The sequence below is a fragment of the Callithrix jacchus genome, chromosome 5 (genome assembly GCF_049354715.1).
Source record: "Callithrix jacchus isolate 240 chromosome 5, calJac240_pri, whole genome shotgun sequence".
Classification (NCBI taxonomy): domain Eukaryota; kingdom Metazoa; phylum Chordata; class Mammalia; order Primates; family Cebidae; genus Callithrix; species Callithrix jacchus.
In genome coordinates, this window is record NC_133506.1 from 118083391 (window position 1) to 118104229 (window position 20839).

A 20839-nucleotide genomic window follows, 5' to 3' on the forward strand; every position below is an offset into this window, starting at 1 on the left:
CATGGTGGCAGGCACCTGTAATCCCAGCTCTCATGAGGCTGAGCCAGGACAATCATTTCAACTCAGGAGGTGGAGGTTGCAGTGAGTGGAGATCACCCCATTGCACTCCAGCCTAGGCAACAAGAGTGAAACTCTGTCTCAAAAAAAAAATAAACAAAAAAAACCCCTGAGTTTATGTCTTGGTTCTTCTTCCCAACTGTGTAAGCCTGTTTCAGCTTCAGAAGGCTAGACTGATGAGATCTTTCTGTCTGAATGAAGGAGATCAGAATTAAGGAGGTGTCATACATGAAAGCATTTTATAAACACTAAATAAAGTGTTATCCAAATGTAAAATATTACTATTATTGTGTTACCATTGTAACTACCTGGTCAGGGAAGCTTGAATTTCATGCTGCCTCTCCTATCTGCTTTGTAACACCCAGGCAATTCCACAATTAGAAGTGGCTATCCAAAAGACACTTTAGTTCTTTTTTTCCTTGAAAACAAATGAATCTGGAACCAATCTACCTTAGCCATCCAAAATGTACAGCCTCTTTTGTTCATGAACAATCTTAAGGTAATAAACTTCTCTGCCCCTGTGACAGAGAAAAATGTTAGAAGGAAATGGGTTTCCATCTCAGGCTTCCAAGGTCCTATACCAAACAATAATAAGGGAAAAATTATTCAGCTAAATGCACCTGACATGCATTGGCATCCAATATGCCACCCTCCTCACCAGGCATTATTACTTATATACCTGCCTGTGAGGAGGGCTGCTCGGAAGAGCTACTCTGCTTTTGTCAGACATACATTTTAGAGCCTTTTAAATAAACTTATATAGCAATACCAAGCTGCATGTCTTCTAAACTTTGCTATTTCATCCGTCTATACCAAGTGCCGTGAAGCAAAATGGATGTGCCTTCAGCTTTCTGCAGTCCTGGAAAATGAGCCAGTCCACTTAACAATAAATGGTGGTTGGTTCAAACACACATGACTGGTCTAGTGAAGAAGAAAAGAAAGTTGAGCTTAATGAAGTCCAGTGTCTGTGTCCCTGTGCACGGACAGGAAAGGACGAGTGTTTTATAACTGTTTATTGGAGTTAATGGTAATAAATTCCTCACTTGTGATGCATTAACTTTAATGTTTTCATTACTTGGTGATTTAGGTTTTCCCTTTTCACATTGTAAATCATGTTGTCCCAGTAGCAGAGCAGGTCGAGTGCCTGCCATAACGTTCATAATGTTCAGTGGGGAAAGAAATGTTCTCTTTCTCTCTCCCATATGGTCTGACAAAAGATGCTTTGCCTCATCCCGATTTGCTACTTGCTAAATAAGCAATAAAGACAGACAGACAAACAGATGCATCCAACCACAGTGTAGCAGAATGTGGCAGAGCCTAGGTTAGATCCAAGGGAAATATAAGTCTCTATAGTAACTTTCCAAATGTGTTTGGTACTGAAGTTTTTTCTTTTTCTTTTTTTCCCATTTGCTGAGTGTGAGCCCCTAGTTAATGAGCTGTGCAAATAGATATTGAGATTTAGTGTTTTTATTTTGCAATTACAGACTTGGTGATTTGGTTGGAAAATTTTGGGTTTAGAAACATCACCCTCATTTTCTCCTCCTAATTCTTTTTCCTTGCAAAGTTTGACTTCAAACTTGCTTGAGTTTTGTCTCAAAAAAAAAAAAAAAAAGATGAAAACAGATGAAACAGAGGAATCTAGAAAGATTTAAATCTAGAATTTTTAACATCTTTTTTAAGGGAGGGTGATTTTTGCCTTAAAGGTAACTTATCATAGCCAACATCATTTTTCTGTCTCTGAGCTGGTACTGCTGCACAGAGACACCCATAGAGCTGTCTGGGGGTTAGGTTTGGCTTGTGAGTGGCCCTTTGTCCAGGAAGTAATATCAGGTCAAAGCCACATTGTTAAGATCACTGCTTTCCCATCAAATTCTTCCTGATGGGGTGTGAGAGTTCTCATTAGATCACCCACCCTGAAATACCCCCAGAGAATCACGATAATTAGTTCCTGAGTCTTCTTTTTTATTTTCTGCTGTCTTTGCTTTTAAAGTTTTCTCAATGCAGCACTCCGATGATATCTCAATGTCTTTTACTAGAGAGACATGGAGAAGGCAAAATTATTATCATTTGATTCCTCCTTACATCTTTTGCTTTGGATAGTAACTAAAATAGAGACGTCAGGAGTCTGTCACACTGATCTCCATGTAGCCTTCACCATTAACAGTATTAAATGCTCAGACACACATAGGAGGTTTGCTCACAGGATGCAAATCAATGTACATGTGAAAGTCCAAAAATAAAATGCCATTTCTCCAGGAGAGAAAAGAATAAGACTGAGGAAACACTGTCTGTCAGTGGCCGAATTCTCAGCCACTCAAAGTCTATAGCTCAGAAGTTGCTATCAATAGCTATTTTCTAAAGAGTAATCGGTTATTCATTTGGCTCAGTCTTTTGCCTGTTTATGGCTTCTTCTGAACCCTATTCTGGAGATAGATAAAGTCCAAGGCAAACAGAATTGGTGTGCTAATCAGGCTGTAATATGAGACTCAGAAATTTATTTCTTGGCCAGGCATGGTAGCTCACACCTGTAATCCAAGCACTTTAGGAGACTGAGGTGGAAGGATTGCTTGAGCCCAGGAGTTCAAGACCAGCCTGGGCAACATACCGAGACCCTGTCTCTACCAAAAATAAAAAATAAATTAGCGGAGTGTGGTGGTGCACACCAAGTAGTCCAAGCTACTTGGGAGGCTGAGGGAAAGAGGATTGCTTGAACCCAAGAGATGGAGGCTACAGTGAGCCATGACTGCACCACTGCACTTCAGTCTGGGTGTCAGAGTAAGACCCTGTCTCAGAAAAGAAAGAGAGAGAGAGAGAAGAAAGAAAAGAAAGAGGTAGGGAAAGAAGCAAGGAAGAGAGAGAGAGGGAGGGAGGGAAGGAGAGGAGGAAGGAAGGAAGGAAGGAAGAAGGAAGGACAGAAGGAAGGAAGGAAGGAAGGAAGGAAGGAAGGAAGGAAGGAAGGAAGGAAGGGAAGGAAGGAGAGAAGGGAGGGAGGGAGGGAGGGAGAGAGGGAAGGAGGGAGAGAGGGAGGGAAGGAAGGAGGAAGGGAGGGAAATTTATCATGACATTTTATTCTAACTTTTTCTCCAAAATTCTTTTTGGTCCTCTTTCTTTCATTCTTGGTGCTGTCATACTTGCTAACTTCTGCACCTTCACTTCCTCCTTGCTCTCATGGCAAAATCCTCCTTTCCTTGTATCTTCTTACTTTCTTGTTTTATATGATACCTACCCTAAGATTAAAGTAGAACAAAAATTACTGTTTGTGACTTAAGCAAAAATGGTTTGACTAACAAATATTCACTTTCATATTGCATTCCTAGATCACAAGTCCCATTAGGCTAGAAGTGGTTTCAGTTCAGTTTAACAAACATTTATTGGGTACCTACTGTGTGTACAAGGCCCCTGGGGAAACAAAGAGAAACAAGTACATAAATAATGAATTGCACTGCCCTCTGTGAAAGGGACCAGATTTCCCACTGGCAGCTTTTATTTAGGCTTCCAGAAATTAAATAATTAGTACCACAATCCTTACAGTGTATTGTATATATTTAAGGGAAAGATCCTTCTTAATCCCACATCAGTTCAACAACTAATTAAAGAATGGCCTAGGGCCAGGTGCAGTGGCTCACACCTGTAATCCCAGCACTTTGGGAGGCCGAGGTGGGTGGATCACCTGAGGTCAAGAGTTCGAGACCAGCCTGACCAATACGGTGAAACCCCATCTCTACTGAAAATACAAAAATTAGCTGGGTGTGGCAGTAAGTGCCTATAATCCCAGCTACTCGGTAGGCTGAGGCAGGAGAATCGCTTGAACCCAGGAGGCAGAGGTTGCAGTGAGCCGAGATCACTCCATTGCCCTCCAGCCTGGGCAGCAAGAGCGAAACTCCAACTCAAAAGAAAAAAAGAAAAAAGTGGCCCAATCTTGTGATGGGGCTCAGCTATTCATATGCTCCAGTTCCTCCTCAATCTAATTCTTAATCTTCTTACCTACACAACTGTCATTGCAAACCTTGGCCCATCCCCTTAGGTGCACAGCTATATGTAGCAAAGAAGAATCTAATATGCAACTTGTTTCCCCATTTTAATCCAGGTACTACTATAACGTTCTGTTCACTTAATTTCTTCCATGGTGTTATCTCTTTTCCTATGAATGCAAAATTATTTTTACCCTCCTCCCTACTGCCTTGTACCCAGGTCCACAACTACAGTTCTTTTCCCAGGAATAGCCCTTTTTCTATTTGCTTGTTCAAGGATTCTGGCAGCTCTACATTGTTACTAAGGTCTTATGGAAACCGAAGCAAAGTGGCAAGAATGGAATGCATTGGGGAAAAGATTTAGGGTCCCTGGGAGCCAACACTGTGCTATAAAAATGCTGTAGAAAATGCTATTAAAGCACAGAAGAGGAGTATATAATTTTACATGAGGAAATCAAAGATTCAAAGAGGATGTGACATTTGAATTGAAGGAGCGCTCCCAACTCGACAGCTGGGAGCAGAGAGGAAGTTCCAAACAGGAAAAACAGAATTCACAGAGACCTGAGAGTGTAAAGTACATGGTATGTTCCATAGGACAGAGTCTGTTTCTTATTGTTGCTGGAGTACTGGGAGGTGCAAAGGTGGGAGAAAATGAAACTGGAAGGTAGGAAGAGATCAAGTGCTTAAAGCTTTTATATGCCGGAGAGTTTGAGTTTCATCCTGTAGGTAATAAAGACCCATTATAGGATTTAAGCAGGAATGTGACATGATCTGTGTTTTAGAAAGATGACTTCTCTCTACAGTTTGGTGAACCAGTTAAAACGTGATTCCAAACCCAGGCAAGGCTCTTTTCTTTTTATTTCCTTTTCTCTGTATTCTTATCACAGTCCAGTGGCATAGTAAATAAATATATCTGAAAGTGACATTTCGTCATTTGTTTTTAAAGATAGGCTCTCAAGTGATGCATGTTTAATGGTGATCTGACTCAGAGGGAATACATTGATCTTGAAAGGTTTGTAAAGACAATTTGGCATTTTTAAATCCTCTTGTCCTTTTTAGAATCATGAGGCCATTTGAGGGATTGCTGCCTAAATTTGCATCCAGATTCCTACGTTGTTCTGTTGCCACTTACAATGGCTTAGCTGCTAAAGAGACTTCTGGTCTTTTGTGGTTCTATATTAAGGATGGATTCTTAGGATAAAAATGAAGCTGAGGATGCTGGGTTACAGATATGTGTTACTGATAAAATCAAGACATATATGCTTAACCCACTACCACAGAACACTCATGGTTTTGAAGGAACACAATTTTTTTCAAGTAAATAAAGCACTGTGGGGATTCTTGATGCCATAACTATGATAGTACATCAGATTTGTTTCATCACTATAGTCTGTAGCATACATAGGATAAGCTATAAGTTATTTTTAATTGAATTTTCCCTGTAAGAAAGCATATCAGAATTCTGTGAATGGTATTGTTATAGAAAAACTTAAAACCCATTCTTTTTCTAAAAATAAATTATTCATAATCTCTGTCCTTTAACTGATCAAAATACACTAATGTTTCATGATTGAGAAGCAGTGGATAATTATAGTTAGTCATTCTTTAAGATGAACTCCTGACATCTACCAGAGAGTACTGATTGTTACCATTTATTTAGATGTTATCACTAGTGCATTGAAGTTACCATGCCTGGAGTTGGAAGGGCTTTTTCCTAACAGTTTCATTTCTTATAAGTAAAATCTCACTGAAAGTGAAGCTGTGGAAGAGAGTATCTCCTAAGACCACAGGTCTCTTAGACAATTAGGGTATGCTGCCCCTTTGTAGGAATGAGAGGGTTTTTCATCCTCCATGAATACTCATGGTCTATAAATTACCTTGTGGCTTGGCATTATTGAAGGAATACTTTATGAAAAGAAACCAATTTGGATATTTGGCTTTAAAATCTTTTTCTTTTTTTTGATCCAGAGTCTTGCTCTGTCGCCTAGGCAGGTACAGTCTCAGCTCACTGCAACCTCTACCTTCCAGGCTCAAGCAGTCCTCCTGCCTCAGGCTTCCAAGTACCTGGGACTACAGGCACGTACCACCATGCCTGACTAATTTCTTTATTTTTAGTAGAGATAGGGTTTTGCCATGTTGGCCAGGCTGGTTTCAAACGCCTGGCCTCAAGTGACTCCTGCCTCAGCCTCCCAAAGTGCTGGGAAAAATCTTCTTCCTTTTCAAACCAAATCTTTTCCTTCAAGAGTAAATAAATCATGTCCAAGATTCCCGCATGAGCCCTACACTGGAACGGGGGTTCTTTTTCTAGATATTACCCTTGCCTCAGAAGAGGTCTTAGAAACCTTGGTGACCAAGCAACCAAGCAGCACTTTTTTTTTTTGGAGATGGAGTCTTGCTCTGTCACCCAGGCTGGAGTGCAGTGGTACAATCTTGGTTCACTGCAACCTCCACCTCCCAGGTTCAAGCAATTCTCCTGCTTCAGCATCCCGAGTAACTGGATTACAGGCACACGCCACCATGCCTGGCTAATGTTTTTGTATTTTTCGTAGAAACGGGGTTTCACCATGCTGGCCAGGCTGGTCTCAAACTCCTGACTTCATGATCCACCCACCTCAGCCTCCCAAACTGCTAGGATTACGAGCTTCTGGCTGTGTCCTCTTATAGTTTCTTTTCTTTCTTTCTTTCTTTTTTTTTTTTTTTTTTTTTGAGACAGAGGCTTACTCTGTCACCAGGAGCCAGGCTGGAGTGCAGTGGCGTGATCTCAGCTCACTGCAACCTCCGCCTCCCAGGTTCAAGCAATTCTGCCTCAGCCTCCTGAGTAGCTGGGACTACAGGCATGCGCCACCACACACAGCTAATTTTTGTATTTTTTAGTAGAGACAGGGTTTCACCATATTGGCCAGGATGGTCTCGATCTCTTGACCTCGTGATCTGCCCGCCTCGGCCTCCCAAAGTGCTGAGATTACAGGCATGAGCCACTGCACCCAGTCCTCTTATAGTTTCTTAACTCATATGTCCTTTTATTGCATTCTGAGATTTTCTTGTATTTTGCTCTGTATCTCTATTGACCTCTTGGATTTCACATAGATCTGCACTAGGAGACAATTCTAAAGATTAATCAGTTAGTACATTAAAAAGTAAAAAGGTCAGGCACGGTGGCTCATGCCTATAATTCCAGCACTTTGGGAGGCCGAGGTGGGCAGATCACAAGGTCAGGAGATCGAGACCATCCTGGCTAACATGGTGAAACCCCGTCTCTACTAAAAATACAAAAAAACAAAAACAAAACAAAAAAATAGCTGGGTGTGGTGGCTTGTGCCTGTAGTCTCAGCTACTTGGAGGCTGAGGCAGGAGAATCACTTGAACTCAGGAGGTAGAGATTGCAGTGAGCCAAGATCATGCCACTGCACTCCAGCCTGGGTGACAGAGAGGGAGTCTGTCTCAAAAAAATAAAAAGTAAATAAGAGTGCTCACTTTGGCAGTGAATATACTAAAATTGGAATAACACAGAGATTAGCATAGCCCCTGTGCAAGGATGACATGCAAATTTGTGAAGCATTCCACGTTTTTGAACTAACGCAGAAACAGAAAACTAAATATGTAATGTTGTCTCTTATAAGTGGGAGCTACACATTGGGTACATATGGACATAAATATGGCAACAATAGGCACTGGATAAATACAGGATGAGGGAGGGAGGGGAGCAAGGGTTGAAAAACTATTATTGGGTACTGTGCTCACTACCTGGGTGACAGATACATTCATACTCCAAATCTCAGCATCACACAATATACCTTTGTAACAAACCTACACATGTACCCTGGATCCTAAAATAAAAGCTGAAAAAACACAAAAATAAAATAAAACCTGCTCAGTTTGCTCATTAAACAAATAAGAAATATAGATATTAAAATAATTTTTGACACCAAGAGTTAGAATAATCACACATCATGCCTGTTTCTTCTTCCAAAACACAGGGTCTCTTTTTGTGGGGGAGTGAGGTGGAAGACCCAATCTTTCCTCAACCACTTCTATGCATGTCTGAAGCTCAGAGTATTGGAAAGAGCACTGGCTTTTCCAACTGAGCAACCTTCAGCAAGTCATGTCATTTCACTACACCTCAGTTTCCTAGTCTGTAAATTGAGGATGATAATAAAACATGCCTCATAGGGATGTTGTAGGACTTAGATGTAAAAATGCTTGATACAATCCTGATTAATTAAAACCTGGATAGAGTTTTTTGGGGCCATTTTGTTAAAGCATATTCATTTTAATTATTTTGTTTATATCTGCTTTTTTTCTTAGTACTACTGACCTAGGACCTCAGAAGTTTTTTTATCTTCAGTATAACAGGATTTTCTCCACATATTTCTATAATCTAAGTTCACTATAACCTGGATTCACTCACTGGTTTTGTTTGTTTGTTTGTTTGTTTTTTGAGACAGAGTTTCGCTGTTGTTACCCAGACTGAAGTACAATGGCACGATTTTGGCTCACTGCAACCTCCGCCTCCTGGACTCAAGCAATTCTCCTGCCTCAGCCTCCCGAGTAGCTGGGACTACAGGCGTGCACCACCATGCCCAGCTAATTTTTGTATTTTTAGTAGAGACAGGGTTTCACCTTGTTGACCAGGATGGTCTCGATCTCTTGACCTCGTGATCCACCTGCCTCGGCCTCCGAAAGTGCTGGGATTATAGACGTGAGCCACCCCGCCCGGCCTCACTGGTCTTTTTAAAAGACCTTCAAAAATTGGAAGGGCAACATGAGTCTATTGAGGTCTCATGAAAGTTGTCTTCTGTGTTGGTTGGCTAACTACAAACACATAATCTCTACCATTTTCTGGGGTCCTTTAGTCTAGCTCCAGTTGCTCTCATTTTGTTTCCTAGCTTCTTACATCACAGCTTGTTGAAGAACTTGATTATGTACGTTGTGTTCACTCCCTTCCTTTCATCTGTTGTCCAATTTATTTCTCCATGAACCGTTCCATTCAGTTAGTTTAAAGACATCTGTTTGAGTGCTTTCTATATCTTTGAAACTTTTAGATGCTAAATCTATTAGTAATGGTTTAGAATTTTTCACCCTTTATATTGTTGGGCTAAATTCCTTAATAAGTGAAACAGAATGAAAGAAAAGTGTGCGGTGTAAGTGGAAACTCAGGTGGATATCAAATGGAACCACAGAAGTTAAAGAACTATATACACCTGTTCAAGGGACTAATCAAGGAATAGTTATTTAAACCAACTTCCCTGTTAGCACCAGAAGATGAACACTTCCTGCCAGATACTACAAACTATCATTTATTGACTGGTTCCTGAAAATTGAGAAAAAGGCAGAAAAAAGTAAACCAGAAAAGCAAGAAGCTAAGGAAAAGCAGTAATGAACTTATTAAAGAAGGCCACAGAAATCAGATGCACAAAAGAGAGCTTCATGAACAGATTTGAAATCCACAATCACCAGACAAAATTAGCCCTCACAACCTACTTACTATACCCTCCTCACATTTGAGGCATTTTAAAGTGTGTGTTTGTGTACATGTCTGCAGATGCACACACACCAGCCATCTGTGAGTGCACTGGAATTGCAGGTGGAATTTGACCATTCCCAGCCCTCAAATATTAAATTTTATCCAATCTCATACACCCAATCCACAGGTTTTTTGCATGAGTATTTTAAGGAAGGAACCTGCTACACTTCACCCTATCTGAAATTCAGCCCTGGTAGCTATTAGTCTCTAGGCTCATGTTGGTTTGATCCCTTTCTAAACAGTTGAAAAGAACTTGAATTAAAAGTAAGAGGGAGGATGGGAGAAGTCCATGACTTAACAGGGAAAAGATTTGAACCAAATATTTTTTTTTTAATATTTATTTTCCTTTCTGGATGATGTAGCAAGAGATCAAGCCAGCTGCCTATAATGAAAGTTAGTGGGCACCTGGTTTGTTCTGCAAGGGCCACAGCCTTTTCGCAGTGGAAATTGTGTGGCCTCCTGTGCCATTAGCCTTGTGCTCTGGTGTTGCCAACTGATTTCTCCAATTCTCTTTTCTCAGTGGGCTAGAACACAGCTGGTTAAATAGGCCGTGACTCACATAAGCTCCCGTGTCTTTTTTATTGACTGCTTTATGGAAATGTATCACACTCCAAAGGGTCCCATTGTTGTTGCTGTGCATAGCTGACTGAAGAGTCAAGTTTAGCATTGAGAGATGGAATCCTATCCTGTTGTTTTTTATTGCAGAGTTGGATGTGGGTGGGATACAAGTGTTTATAAAGGAATCTAGATGAAGAGAGAAAGATATCTGAGAATTTGGTTTATCTTCATCTGCCATGAAAGTTGGGTGGCCATCACTTCTGGGTAACACACTTCTCTGTTGATCTTATCTTTATGACCCCATATCCTTCAGCTAAGTGAATCTTTTCTTTATATGGGCTGTTCTGAGAGATTTAGCTAAGTGTAGTGGTAGAGAGAGATTATGACACTAATGTAATTCTGTTTTGTGCTGATATAATGTAATACACCTTTAGACTTACCCAAGACGGCCATTTATTCTCAATAAATCGAAATCATTTTTATTTTTTCATGATGGTGGTGGTATCTTTTCTCAGGTAATGAACAAAGTTTCTTTTTTTAACTGTATACTTAAATATAATTTTTTTGCCTTAAAATAGCAACTTATACAATTGTTTGCAACTTCTCCCTGTTTTTATACCCATCCTCTAAAACATACTTTTACATGCTTTCTACTATACATTAAGTAGCTCTCTGCAGATCTGTTTATTTACTACTAGGTGTGGATTCAAGCATACAAGATTCCTGCATCATCCCCCCATGGCATGGCTAACATTGTGCATCCTCAGGATCATCAGTTCTTGATCAGTAGGACCCTGCTCTGACACCAAAAGAGGACGTAGCTTGCATGCCACTGTGGATTCCCATCTTGTTTGCTTGGATTTGTCAGATCATGGAGCTAATGAGATTGAGCTCAGAGTCAACTACATTGAGAACAGCTCTATTATTGGATTCACCATACAGTACCTTGTACATATAAGACAATAATTTTTTTTCCATAGACATTCTAAACTTTGCCTATAATCCCATTTTTTCCCACTGCCCATAAGAGAAACCAGGCAAGAAAGTTTCTCAATACAGATTCTAATGAATAAGAAAGCAACATAGGCCAGGTGCTGTGGCTCACGCCTGTAATCCCAGTACTTTAGGAGGCCAAGGCAGGTGGATCATCTGAGATCAGGAGTTCGAGACCAGACTGATCAACATGGTGAAACCCTATCTCTACTGAAAATACAAAAATTATCCAGGTGTGGTGGTGGGCGCCTGTAATCCCAGCTACTTGGGAGGCTGGGGCAGGAGAATTGCTGGAACCCAAGAGGCAGAGGTTGCAGTGAGCCAAGATTGTGCCATTGCACTCTAGCCTGGGTGACAAGAGTGAGATTCTGTTAGAAAGAAAGAAAGAAAAAAGAGAGAGAGAAGGAAGGAGAGAAAAAGAAAGAAGAGAAGGAAAGAAAGAAGGAAGGAAGGAAAGGAAGGGAGGAAGGAAAACACATCTTACAACACACAAAAACACAGCATATAAAAAACTTTCCAGCTATATTACTTTTCAGAATCTTGTTAGTGAATGACCAAGAGAGAAAATTCAGCAGTTCCTTCAGTACCCAATTTTAGCAAACAGATTCTGACTCTTGGGGAGAGAAGGTGGTGGTGGTGCTGTCCCTTGTCACCTAGAATTAGTAACTTGGAGTTACATCTCTGCTGCATTATGTCTTTGTTTTCTTGGTGGTGGCATTCTTGGGTTTCGGTTAGTGGGGAGAGAAAAGTCTCATGCTGATAATGTACTGAAAGTAAATGAAATTAAATAAGCGAAGCAGTGCTCATCACTACTTCCTCCCCCCTGGGTAATTCAATTCAAGCTCTCTCTCTGATGGCAACTCACAGGGGCTGTCTCTGTCACCCCGCTGGGGCCTGGAGTCTTAACATCTAAATAAAAGTTTCACTCAAGCATTTTTTATGCTCCTGCCAGCAGGATCAGTGAGCTGGTGTGGGCACATTAATGTAATATTCATACTCACAGACTCTCCCTGCACACGAGGCAGTGTCTTCCCATTTTCATAATTATAGATGTTCCATAAAATGCCATTTAAATTTGCATTAAAAGAAGGAGATTTGAATTCTAATAGAATGTTTAACATGTCTTTTATGATTCAGACTCTTGGTATCTTTAACAAGGAGCTGTTTAACAAGACCTTTAAAAACAAAAGGAAAAAAAAACCTATAGGAAGAAGAGATGGAAACTCCAAGCTTATGGGATCCTGTTTTCCTCATCCCTCTATGTCTTTCATTTAATTTTTAGGCCTCCAGGAGCAATTTTTTTTTTTTTAAGAAACAGTCTAGCTCTGTCACCCAGGCTGGAGTGCCGTGGTTCAATCACAGCTCATGGCAGCTGTGAACTCTTGGGCTCAAGGGATCCTCCTACCTCAGCCTTCCGATTAGCTGGGATTACAGGTGTGTGCCACCACACCTGGCCTCCCCAGGAGCAATTTTTTGACAGCACTTCAGAGAGCCTTCTCTTCCATAACTGGTCCTCACCCCACTCAATGCCTCTCCCTAAGTAGAATCTGCTACTGTTTTCTTGGAGTGTTTCCAGAGGGATAGGAGAAATGAAAGAATCCTAGAAAAATGAACTTTCCTTTGCTGCTATTCATCTCATGCATGCACCCTAAAATGGATTAAAAGGATTTATGGCAACCACATAGTTTGCTAACTGTGAAACACACAAATGAAAATAGTCCATGAACAAGGAAGTTCACAATAGGACCAATTAGATAAAGAATCAGGCACATAGACACACTTAAAAACAAAAAAGAGGTTCTTCTGATCTATCTTTTTAAAACTAAGCTTGAAAGAGCTTTAAAGCAAAATGTAATTTTGATTGCATTTTAAATTGTCATGAGATGTTATTTTTAAACAAAAAGTAGGAAAAGTACTGAGCAAGGTAGTGCCAGCTCACAGTCACCTTTGAATAAATGTTACTGAAGGAAATGTTCAAAAAACAATTGTTTGAAAAAAAGTTATTTCAACCATAGCTCTCAAGATATTGTATAGGCGGCCCAGTTGATTCATGTGTAGTTATTCCTTACTTTGTTTTGTATTTGGTTTGCTTCGTAAATTATTTAAGGCAATCCAAAAGAGCTGTGGGTTCTGGGACTAAAAAGAATAAATGTTAAAATACTGCTAGCCCAATTACCTTCATTTTGCCTAATTAAGAAATGCAGAGTGTGTTCTTAAAAGAGGTTGGGGTTTTTTTTTTCATTCTTCTTTCATTTTATTTTTTGAGAAGTAAATTCCTTCTTTGTCTCTATCCTTTGTCTCTCCCTTCTGTGAAGTAAGTTTAAACCCCAGTAGAGGAAGATGGATTAGGATTTTGACTTCTCAGTAAATTTATACCTAACAAGGCTAATTGAAAGCCAAGCACGTTAGCAGCATACAATTAAAGGCTGATGTCAGTTTCAGGGTATTCTTTGCGAAGCCTTCTACAGTTCTTAGATTATTTCCCATACTTTTTTTTTTTTTTTTTTTTTTTTGAGATGGAGTCTTGCCCTGTCACCCAGGCTGGAGCACAATGGCACGATCTCGGCTCACTGCAATCTCTGTCCCCGGGTTCAAGCGATTCTCCTGCCTCAGCCTCCCAGGTAGCTGGGACTACAGGCACTCACCACCACAGCTGGCTAATTTTTTGTATCTTTAGTAGAGACAGGATTCACCGTGTTGGCCAGGCTGCTCTCAAACTCCTGACCTTGTGATCCGCTCTCCTCAGCCTCCCAAAGTGCTTGGATTACAGGCAAGAGCCACTGCACACAGTCTCTTTCCCGCTACTTTTAAGAAATCAGGGTTGGGCAGTTATTGCTAAGTTCAGCTTGCATAGCTCTTCTTGCGCAAACTTAAAATTTATGTTCACAGAGGTGGCTGTCTGTTAAAAGAAAAAAAAAATTGAACGTGTGTTTATTGCTCCCTCTTAGATAACTACGTTTGATGTGAAGTCTATTACTTATTAAAGCTTGTCTGTGCTGGTAGCTATTCATTTGACTTTTCATTATCTCAATGAGGTTTATCCAATTTGGAACTTATATACATAAGAAAATTCTTAATTTTCTGGGGTCCTTTTCCTGCCAGTCAGTACATATTTAGGCTTCCTCACCTTACTACAAATTAATGTATGTTTAGATATTTTTAAGCAATTTTAGCATTAGATATAATTGAAAAGAAAGAAAATTGGCCAGGCAGTGGCTCACATCTGTAATCCCAGCATTTTGGGAGGCCAAGGTGGACAGATCACTTAAGGTCAGAAGTTTGAGACCAGCCTGGCCAGTACGGTGAAACCTCATCTCTACTAAAAATACGAAAAAAATTAGCTGGGTGTGGTGGCAGGTGCCTGTAGTCCCAGCTACCTGGGAAGCTGAGGCAGGAGAATCGCTTGAACCTGGGAGATGGAAGTTGCAGTGAGCCGAGATCGTACCACACTACACTCCAGCCTGGGTGACAGAGCAAGACTCTGTCTCAGAAAAAAGAAAGAAAGAATTACTTTTCTCTCCAATCATATAGAAATTGTCTTATTTTGTGCTGTGTTTAAGCAGTTGCCCTTTTGTACTCTGTTATTAATGTGAATTATCTAAAGTAGCCTAAATGAAAATTTTGCCAGATTTCAACAAAGCATTTTGCCATTGGTCTTTTTAGGAATGGAAGACATCGTCAGAGGAGCTCAAGAGCTTGATAACATAATCAAGCAAGGATACTTGGAGAAGAAAAGCAAAGGTATTGGTCAGACCCACAGATTGCAGAACATTCCAGGAAGGAAAGGGAAGTGAGGAAAAAGAAGGCTAACACATTGGGTGCTTTCTCTGTGTCCAGTACTGTGCTAGGCAGATACAAGGCAAAAGCAAAGCAAGGAAAGGAAAAGAGTCTGGTATTTGTGTGTAGGCTAAAGAGAGATGTCCCAGCCTTGAGCAGACTGTAAGCTTTATCAAGATAGGAATAGTTATGCCCTGCTCACCTCTCTATCTCCAATGCCTTCTACGTGACAGGTGCTTAATAAAACTTGTTAAACCAATGAATGGTGTTCTTGTCCTCATCTCTCAGTGTGCTCCCACTGTATAGTTTTTATATCATATGTGAAGCAGCCTACTTTCAAACTTCAGACAGCCCAACTTCTTTTTTTTTTTTTTTTTGAGACAGAGTCTTGCTCTGGGTGCAGTCGTGGCTCACTGCAACCTCCAGCTCCTGGTTAACGTGATTCTGCTATCTCAACCTCCTGAGTAGCTAGGACTACAGGTGTGCACCACCACACCCAGCTAATTTTTTGCATTTTTAGCAGAGACAGGATTTTAACATGTTAGCCAGGCTAGTCTTAAACTCCTGGCCTCAAGTGATCTGCCCACCTGAGCCTCCTCCCAAAATGCTGGGATTACAGGCATGAGCCACCACCTCTAAAAAGAAAAGAAAAAAAAAGACAGCATCTCCCTCTGTTGCCAAGGCTGAAGTACAGTAGCGCCATCCTAGCTCACTGCAGCCTCCAACTCCTGGGCTCAAGTGATGCTCCCACTTTAGCCTTTCAAATAACTGGGACAATGGTTCACATAACTGTGCATGGCTATTTTATTATTTATTTGTAGAGACATGGTCTCACTTTGTTGCTCAGGTTGATCTCAAACTCGTGGCTTTAAGCATACCTCCCATCTCAGCCTCCCAAAGTGCTGGGATTGCAGACATGAGCCACTACTCCTGCCTTCAAACCCAACTCTTGACCTCAATTAGAATAGGTACCACTAGAGTTGGCGTCTTAGGTTTAACACTCAGGCAAATTGGCTCAGCACCAAAAAAAAAAAGACTCTTTCATGGCCATGGCCTGGAGAATCATTTTGCTTTGTCAAAGGCAACACATAAAGATATAATGGAGAATTTGAAAATGTACGGGATGAGATTAGAACCGGAAAGATATAAAGGAGGCTAGATAAAAAGACAGCTGTGGGAGCACAGAGCAGGCAACCCTGTTTAGAACTTGGACCTTTAACTGAGCTAGTCCCCTGGACCCTGAGTCAATATGGGATAACTTGTGGGAGTAAAAAGGAGGGTTTTACAGTCCATTAACCTGGGAAATAAAACAATAACACACTGGACTGTATGTTGTTGGATTTTACAGACTTTTCAATGATGGTAGTTATCTGAATTTATGTCCCCTACTGCTGTTCTGTTTAGATCATAGTTTCTTTGGATCGGAGTGGCAGAAGCGATGGTGTGTTGTCAGCAGAGGTCTATTCTACTACTATGCTAATGAGAAGAGTAAGTGTTCTTCATTTGCACAGCAGCATCTCACTCCTGGATGCAAACACTTCGTAAATTCTCAAGCACGTAGATCTCAAGATAGCAGTCCTTAACTAATACCCGTAATAGGCATGGGCACATAATACCTTGCCCATCACCAAAAACACAGAAGCCAATTTAGAAATTATTTCACCTTTAAACACTATGGTCAGCATATCAAAGGGTTGTCTTTTATTATGACTAACAACACAATATTATAAAGGTTGAATGTTTTTATTTTAAAAAAATTAAAAGAACTTGAAACTCTTTATAGGCATCAATTCATGGCTAAAATATTGAAAAAAAAAATTAATTCTGAGAAAGACTTAAAGAGCTTAAACAATGGCCCATAAATAGAACCCCCAAGGACATACTCCAAACTTTATCCTAATGACTATTAGGAAGTAAGTAGTCCAGTGGACATTCCTATAGCCATGGAATATGGAGACCCAAATGGTTGCTGTACCCAAGACATGCCCTTCAGCATGTCTTTTTTTTTTTAGTTTGTTAAGCTCTACCTGAAAACATGCCGTTTTATTAAAACAAAACCCAAAGACTCAAATCTCAAGTTATATGGTTTTACAATGAAGTCTTACTGAAGCAGCACAGATTTTCTTTCTTACAAACAAGTTAATATGCATGAAGAACCCACAGAGTGCACACCAACAATGTGACAAATTGTAGTATGTGAAATACAAATAAATCCTGGAGTTAATCTGAAGAATGTCAAGGAGTTACCAGAGTGGTTATGTAGTGCCCTTGATTTTTATTTTACCTATACGTCTACAAATTCTAAAATTTACTAAATTTAATTTTTTGATAAACAGCACCAGTCTTGCCCATTGATACAATTGACAGCAACAGTGAAGTGTTGATTCAGGCCAGAGATAGTTTTTTAATGATCCACCACTGACTCAATCAAGTCAACCCTAGAAGACCTATCCATGTTTAATGTAATTGATTGGTTTATAAAAAGAAATAGAGGACATAAGCACAATGAGAGACAATTACAAATAAATACAAGCTAAAAATTATTATAGATGAATGCAAACTTTCAAATAGGGGATACTCTTATACAGAGTTGGACTGCCTGGGAGTAATTCTAAGAAGCAAGAGAGAAACAAAGTTTAAAAAACATCAATTCTTGTTGGGGCACATTTCCTTGTGCTGTGCACCTTCATACAGAGGCCAGCAATACAGTTTGAGTAGACCCTTCTTTTTCCTTGCAATCATTCTCTGTTTCTCCTTCCTTACTTCTTCAAATTTAGTCCTCTCCCAGTGCCTGGATATCCAATGTAGAGAATAATCAGACACCCATCCAGTTGCCTTTGTACTTCCTGCACCTGTGGCACTAAGGTAGTGGAAAGAACTGCAGCTTTGCTAAGTGACTTGAAATTCTTAAGATTTGCCCTTGGCGGAGATTGCAGTGAGCCAAGATTGCGCCACTGCACTCCAGCCTGGCGCCTGTCGACAGAGCAAGATTCTGTTTCAAAAAAATAAAGAAGAGAAGAAGAAAAAAGATTTGCCCTTGGACTTGGTAGCAATTGCTTCACCCTGCCTCCCTGCCTGCAGCGGTTATCACAGAACTTCACCTACTGTTCACCATCCTAGATTCCTCAGAACCTTTTCCATCTAGGGAAAAGTCTAAAGCCATACTTGGAAAGGATAACAGCATAGTTTGTAAACTGAGCTACAAGTCCTTCCAACCCCCAGCCCATTCTCAAACCCAGCAACCACAATTTCTCCTCTAAATTATAGGCATACAACACAGCCAGCTGTTCTTTTCTTATTTTAAAACTTCAAACTAATATACATTTGTTACTATAAAAATGTTCATCATTTCTTTTGCATTTAAACAAGTGCTTGGCATACCTAGATATAAAACAGGGTGTGTCACATCTGTTCATTCAGAATCTTCCATACTCAAGATGAGAGAGGAGTGGGGAGAGCAAGAGCGAGAGACTCAGAGGTTTTTATTGACCATTTTGCCATCAGGGTGAAATAAAATCTGGTGACCAAAGAAACAACAAAACATTTTAGTGGCCAGTTAGAACAAGGAGAGATACTTTAACAAAAAAGATTCTGGTGTCAAAAAGCACTGTTCCATGGCTCCCTTCTCGCCAGTTATTTCTTATTGTGCCCATGACATTTTCTTTAGTAAGAAGAGTGTTTGTGTATTTCTTTTAGCTCAACCGGGTGAGGACAGAGTCTTTTTTCTTCTTCTTTCTTTTTTAATGTTGTCATCCCACTGCCATCCTTATCATTATCATCATCAAAAAGCATTTATTAAGCAATTCATTTCACATGATATAGGGCTCAAAGCATCCCAGACACTAGTTCCTGTTCTCTGTGTTCTGCCTGAGCCACACAATAAGGACACAAAATTCTTGCTAGCCCTCCTCTTTTTGTGTTTCTAACATTTTTTTTTAAGTAGTGACAAGCAGAATAGTCACCCCTTCACTTAGGGTCCTTTTCCTTTTATCTTCTTTCTTGTCATCTAATAATACTCAACATTACTCTGCTACTTCCCAGGTTGACCTTTTACAAGAAGGATATACTGAGTTTTAATCATTCTCCCTCTAGCATAAATTCCCACCTGACCAGCAGGGGAGGGGGAGAGCAGTTTAGCCCAAATGCTACATAGGGCATGGGAGGCAATTTTGGGACCTTATAATGCCCCCCTGTGCTGCTGTCCCTCCCCTCAAATGTGAGCTCTGCTGGCCCTGATAATAATGTTTCAGCTCTATAATAGCCTTCAAGAGCCTCACATTTACAGCCACACTCTCCCTGCTGTAATAATTCCTTCTTTCTGTTATTATAGATCTCTTAACATTCTAATAAATTCTCTGTCTCTGTTGTACTCTTTTGGCAAAATAACCTTTCACGTTGCATTTCCTTAGCTTGGCAGAGATATCTGCCTCACTGTCACAGTAGCCTCTTCTTAAGCTTCTCTACCTTTCCTTGACTATTGTGGTTCCTCAGGGATGTAACAGCTGTTTCTGTGCTTTTATTTTACATACCAGAGAAGATGCCTTCCCTTGCCAGTTGCATCTCTCTAGGGATACAGGGAGTTTTTCTGTCTTTCAGGCAAGCAGCCCAAAGGGACCTTCCTCATTAAGGGCTACAGTGTACGGATGGCCCCCCACCTGCGAAGAGATTCCAAGAAAGAATCCTGCTTTGAACTGACCTCCCAGGATAGGCGCAGCTATGAGGTAGGACGCGCCAAGGACATGGTGATCCTCATTGGTGTTGCAGTTTCCTTCTGTATTGCATGTGAGCCATGGTTCCTATGCTGGGTTCCAGCCTTTCTTTGTTACCTGCTCATTTCATACCAACTAAGACCCTCTTTCTTGACATGTCCTCACATTTGCCTTGCCATACCCTCCCTCTGTTGCCACTCTCACCCTAGATACAGACTTTGCTTGGCTTCCATCCTTCATTCCTCCCCTTCTCGATTTCACCTCATAGGTGAGCTGCTTGTCAATTGCAGCACACAAGCCAATTCCTTACTTATAGTCTCTGATTTTATGGTTTAAAATCCCATTCTCTTTGTTTTTCACCTGATTTTCTTCACTTCCTTCCACGAAACCCAGAAAACAGAAGATCTAACTGTAGAGTAAAAAAAAAAATTATTTTCCCATGTTTATCTTGCTATCCCAAATAATCTTCCTGTGTGTGGATGCTTTGCATATCTCTGAAGGATTTCTAAGACATTGGTAACAATAGTAACAATAATAACTGAAGGACTAGAGGACCTGGTTGGGGCAAGAAAGACTTATTCCTTGCTGTGCTCAGTTTGAGTCTTTACCTCATTATAAAGTTAATTGGTTTTATTTTATTTTTGCCGTCTTCATCCTGAACGACCAACAAAATTTTTAAATTTCTGATTGTGTGGAAATATAGTGATTTTTACCAATGTATGTTCGCGTGTGTGTGTGTGTATTGTTTCCTGCTTTTTGGTAATTTTTATCTTATCATGATTTTATTAAAGCAATTTAGAAAAACTTCAGCTTATGAAAAAGAGAAAAATCATGCTAAGAGTAAATTAAACGCTTAAGTAACCCTTTTAGTCTTCATACTTTTCTCAGCATTCTTCTTTTTATTTCTACAGTATCTTAACTCTTATTTTGTTAAAGGACCTAGGTCTTCATTATGCAATTTCCAGAAATCATTTAATATTTGTACTAAAACTTTTCTATAGAGTCCTTTATGAATATATGTAATACAGATGTATGCACTGAATATGTTCCTAGTTATTTTTATTATTACATCCTGATAGTAACATATCTAGATAAAAGTTTATGTAACAAGTCTAAACCAATATTTCTAGAAATGTTTTTATAGAAATGTGTTTTTAAGAAATCAAGAATGACAATGTCTATTAAAAAGTATTATTATGCAGGAATTCAGTCTCTTTGTATGGCATATATCTTTATCTTACCCCAATGGC

At 40.1% G+C, this 20839-nt stretch overlaps 1 protein-coding gene and 1 pseudogene across 4 annotated transcripts in view; both read left to right on the top strand.

Moving 5' to 3' along the window:
- SKAP1 (src kinase associated phosphoprotein 1) overlaps nt 1-20839 on the top strand; it is a 301079-nt gene that overhangs the window by 228874 nt on the left and 51366 nt on the right. For all 4 annotated transcript variants that reach the window (XM_035301334.3, XM_035301335.3, XM_035301336.3 and 1 more), the window contains 3 exons: nt 14767-14844; nt 16285-16368; nt 19477-19601. In XM_035301334.3, coding sequence (XP_035157225.1) covers nt 14767-14844; nt 16285-16368; nt 19477-19601 — 287 coding nt within the window. The remainder of the gene's footprint in view (nt 1-14766; nt 14845-16284; nt 16369-19476; nt 19602-20839) is intronic.
- LOC118154228 (U6 spliceosomal RNA) lies at nt 7499-7598 on the top strand (annotated as a pseudogene).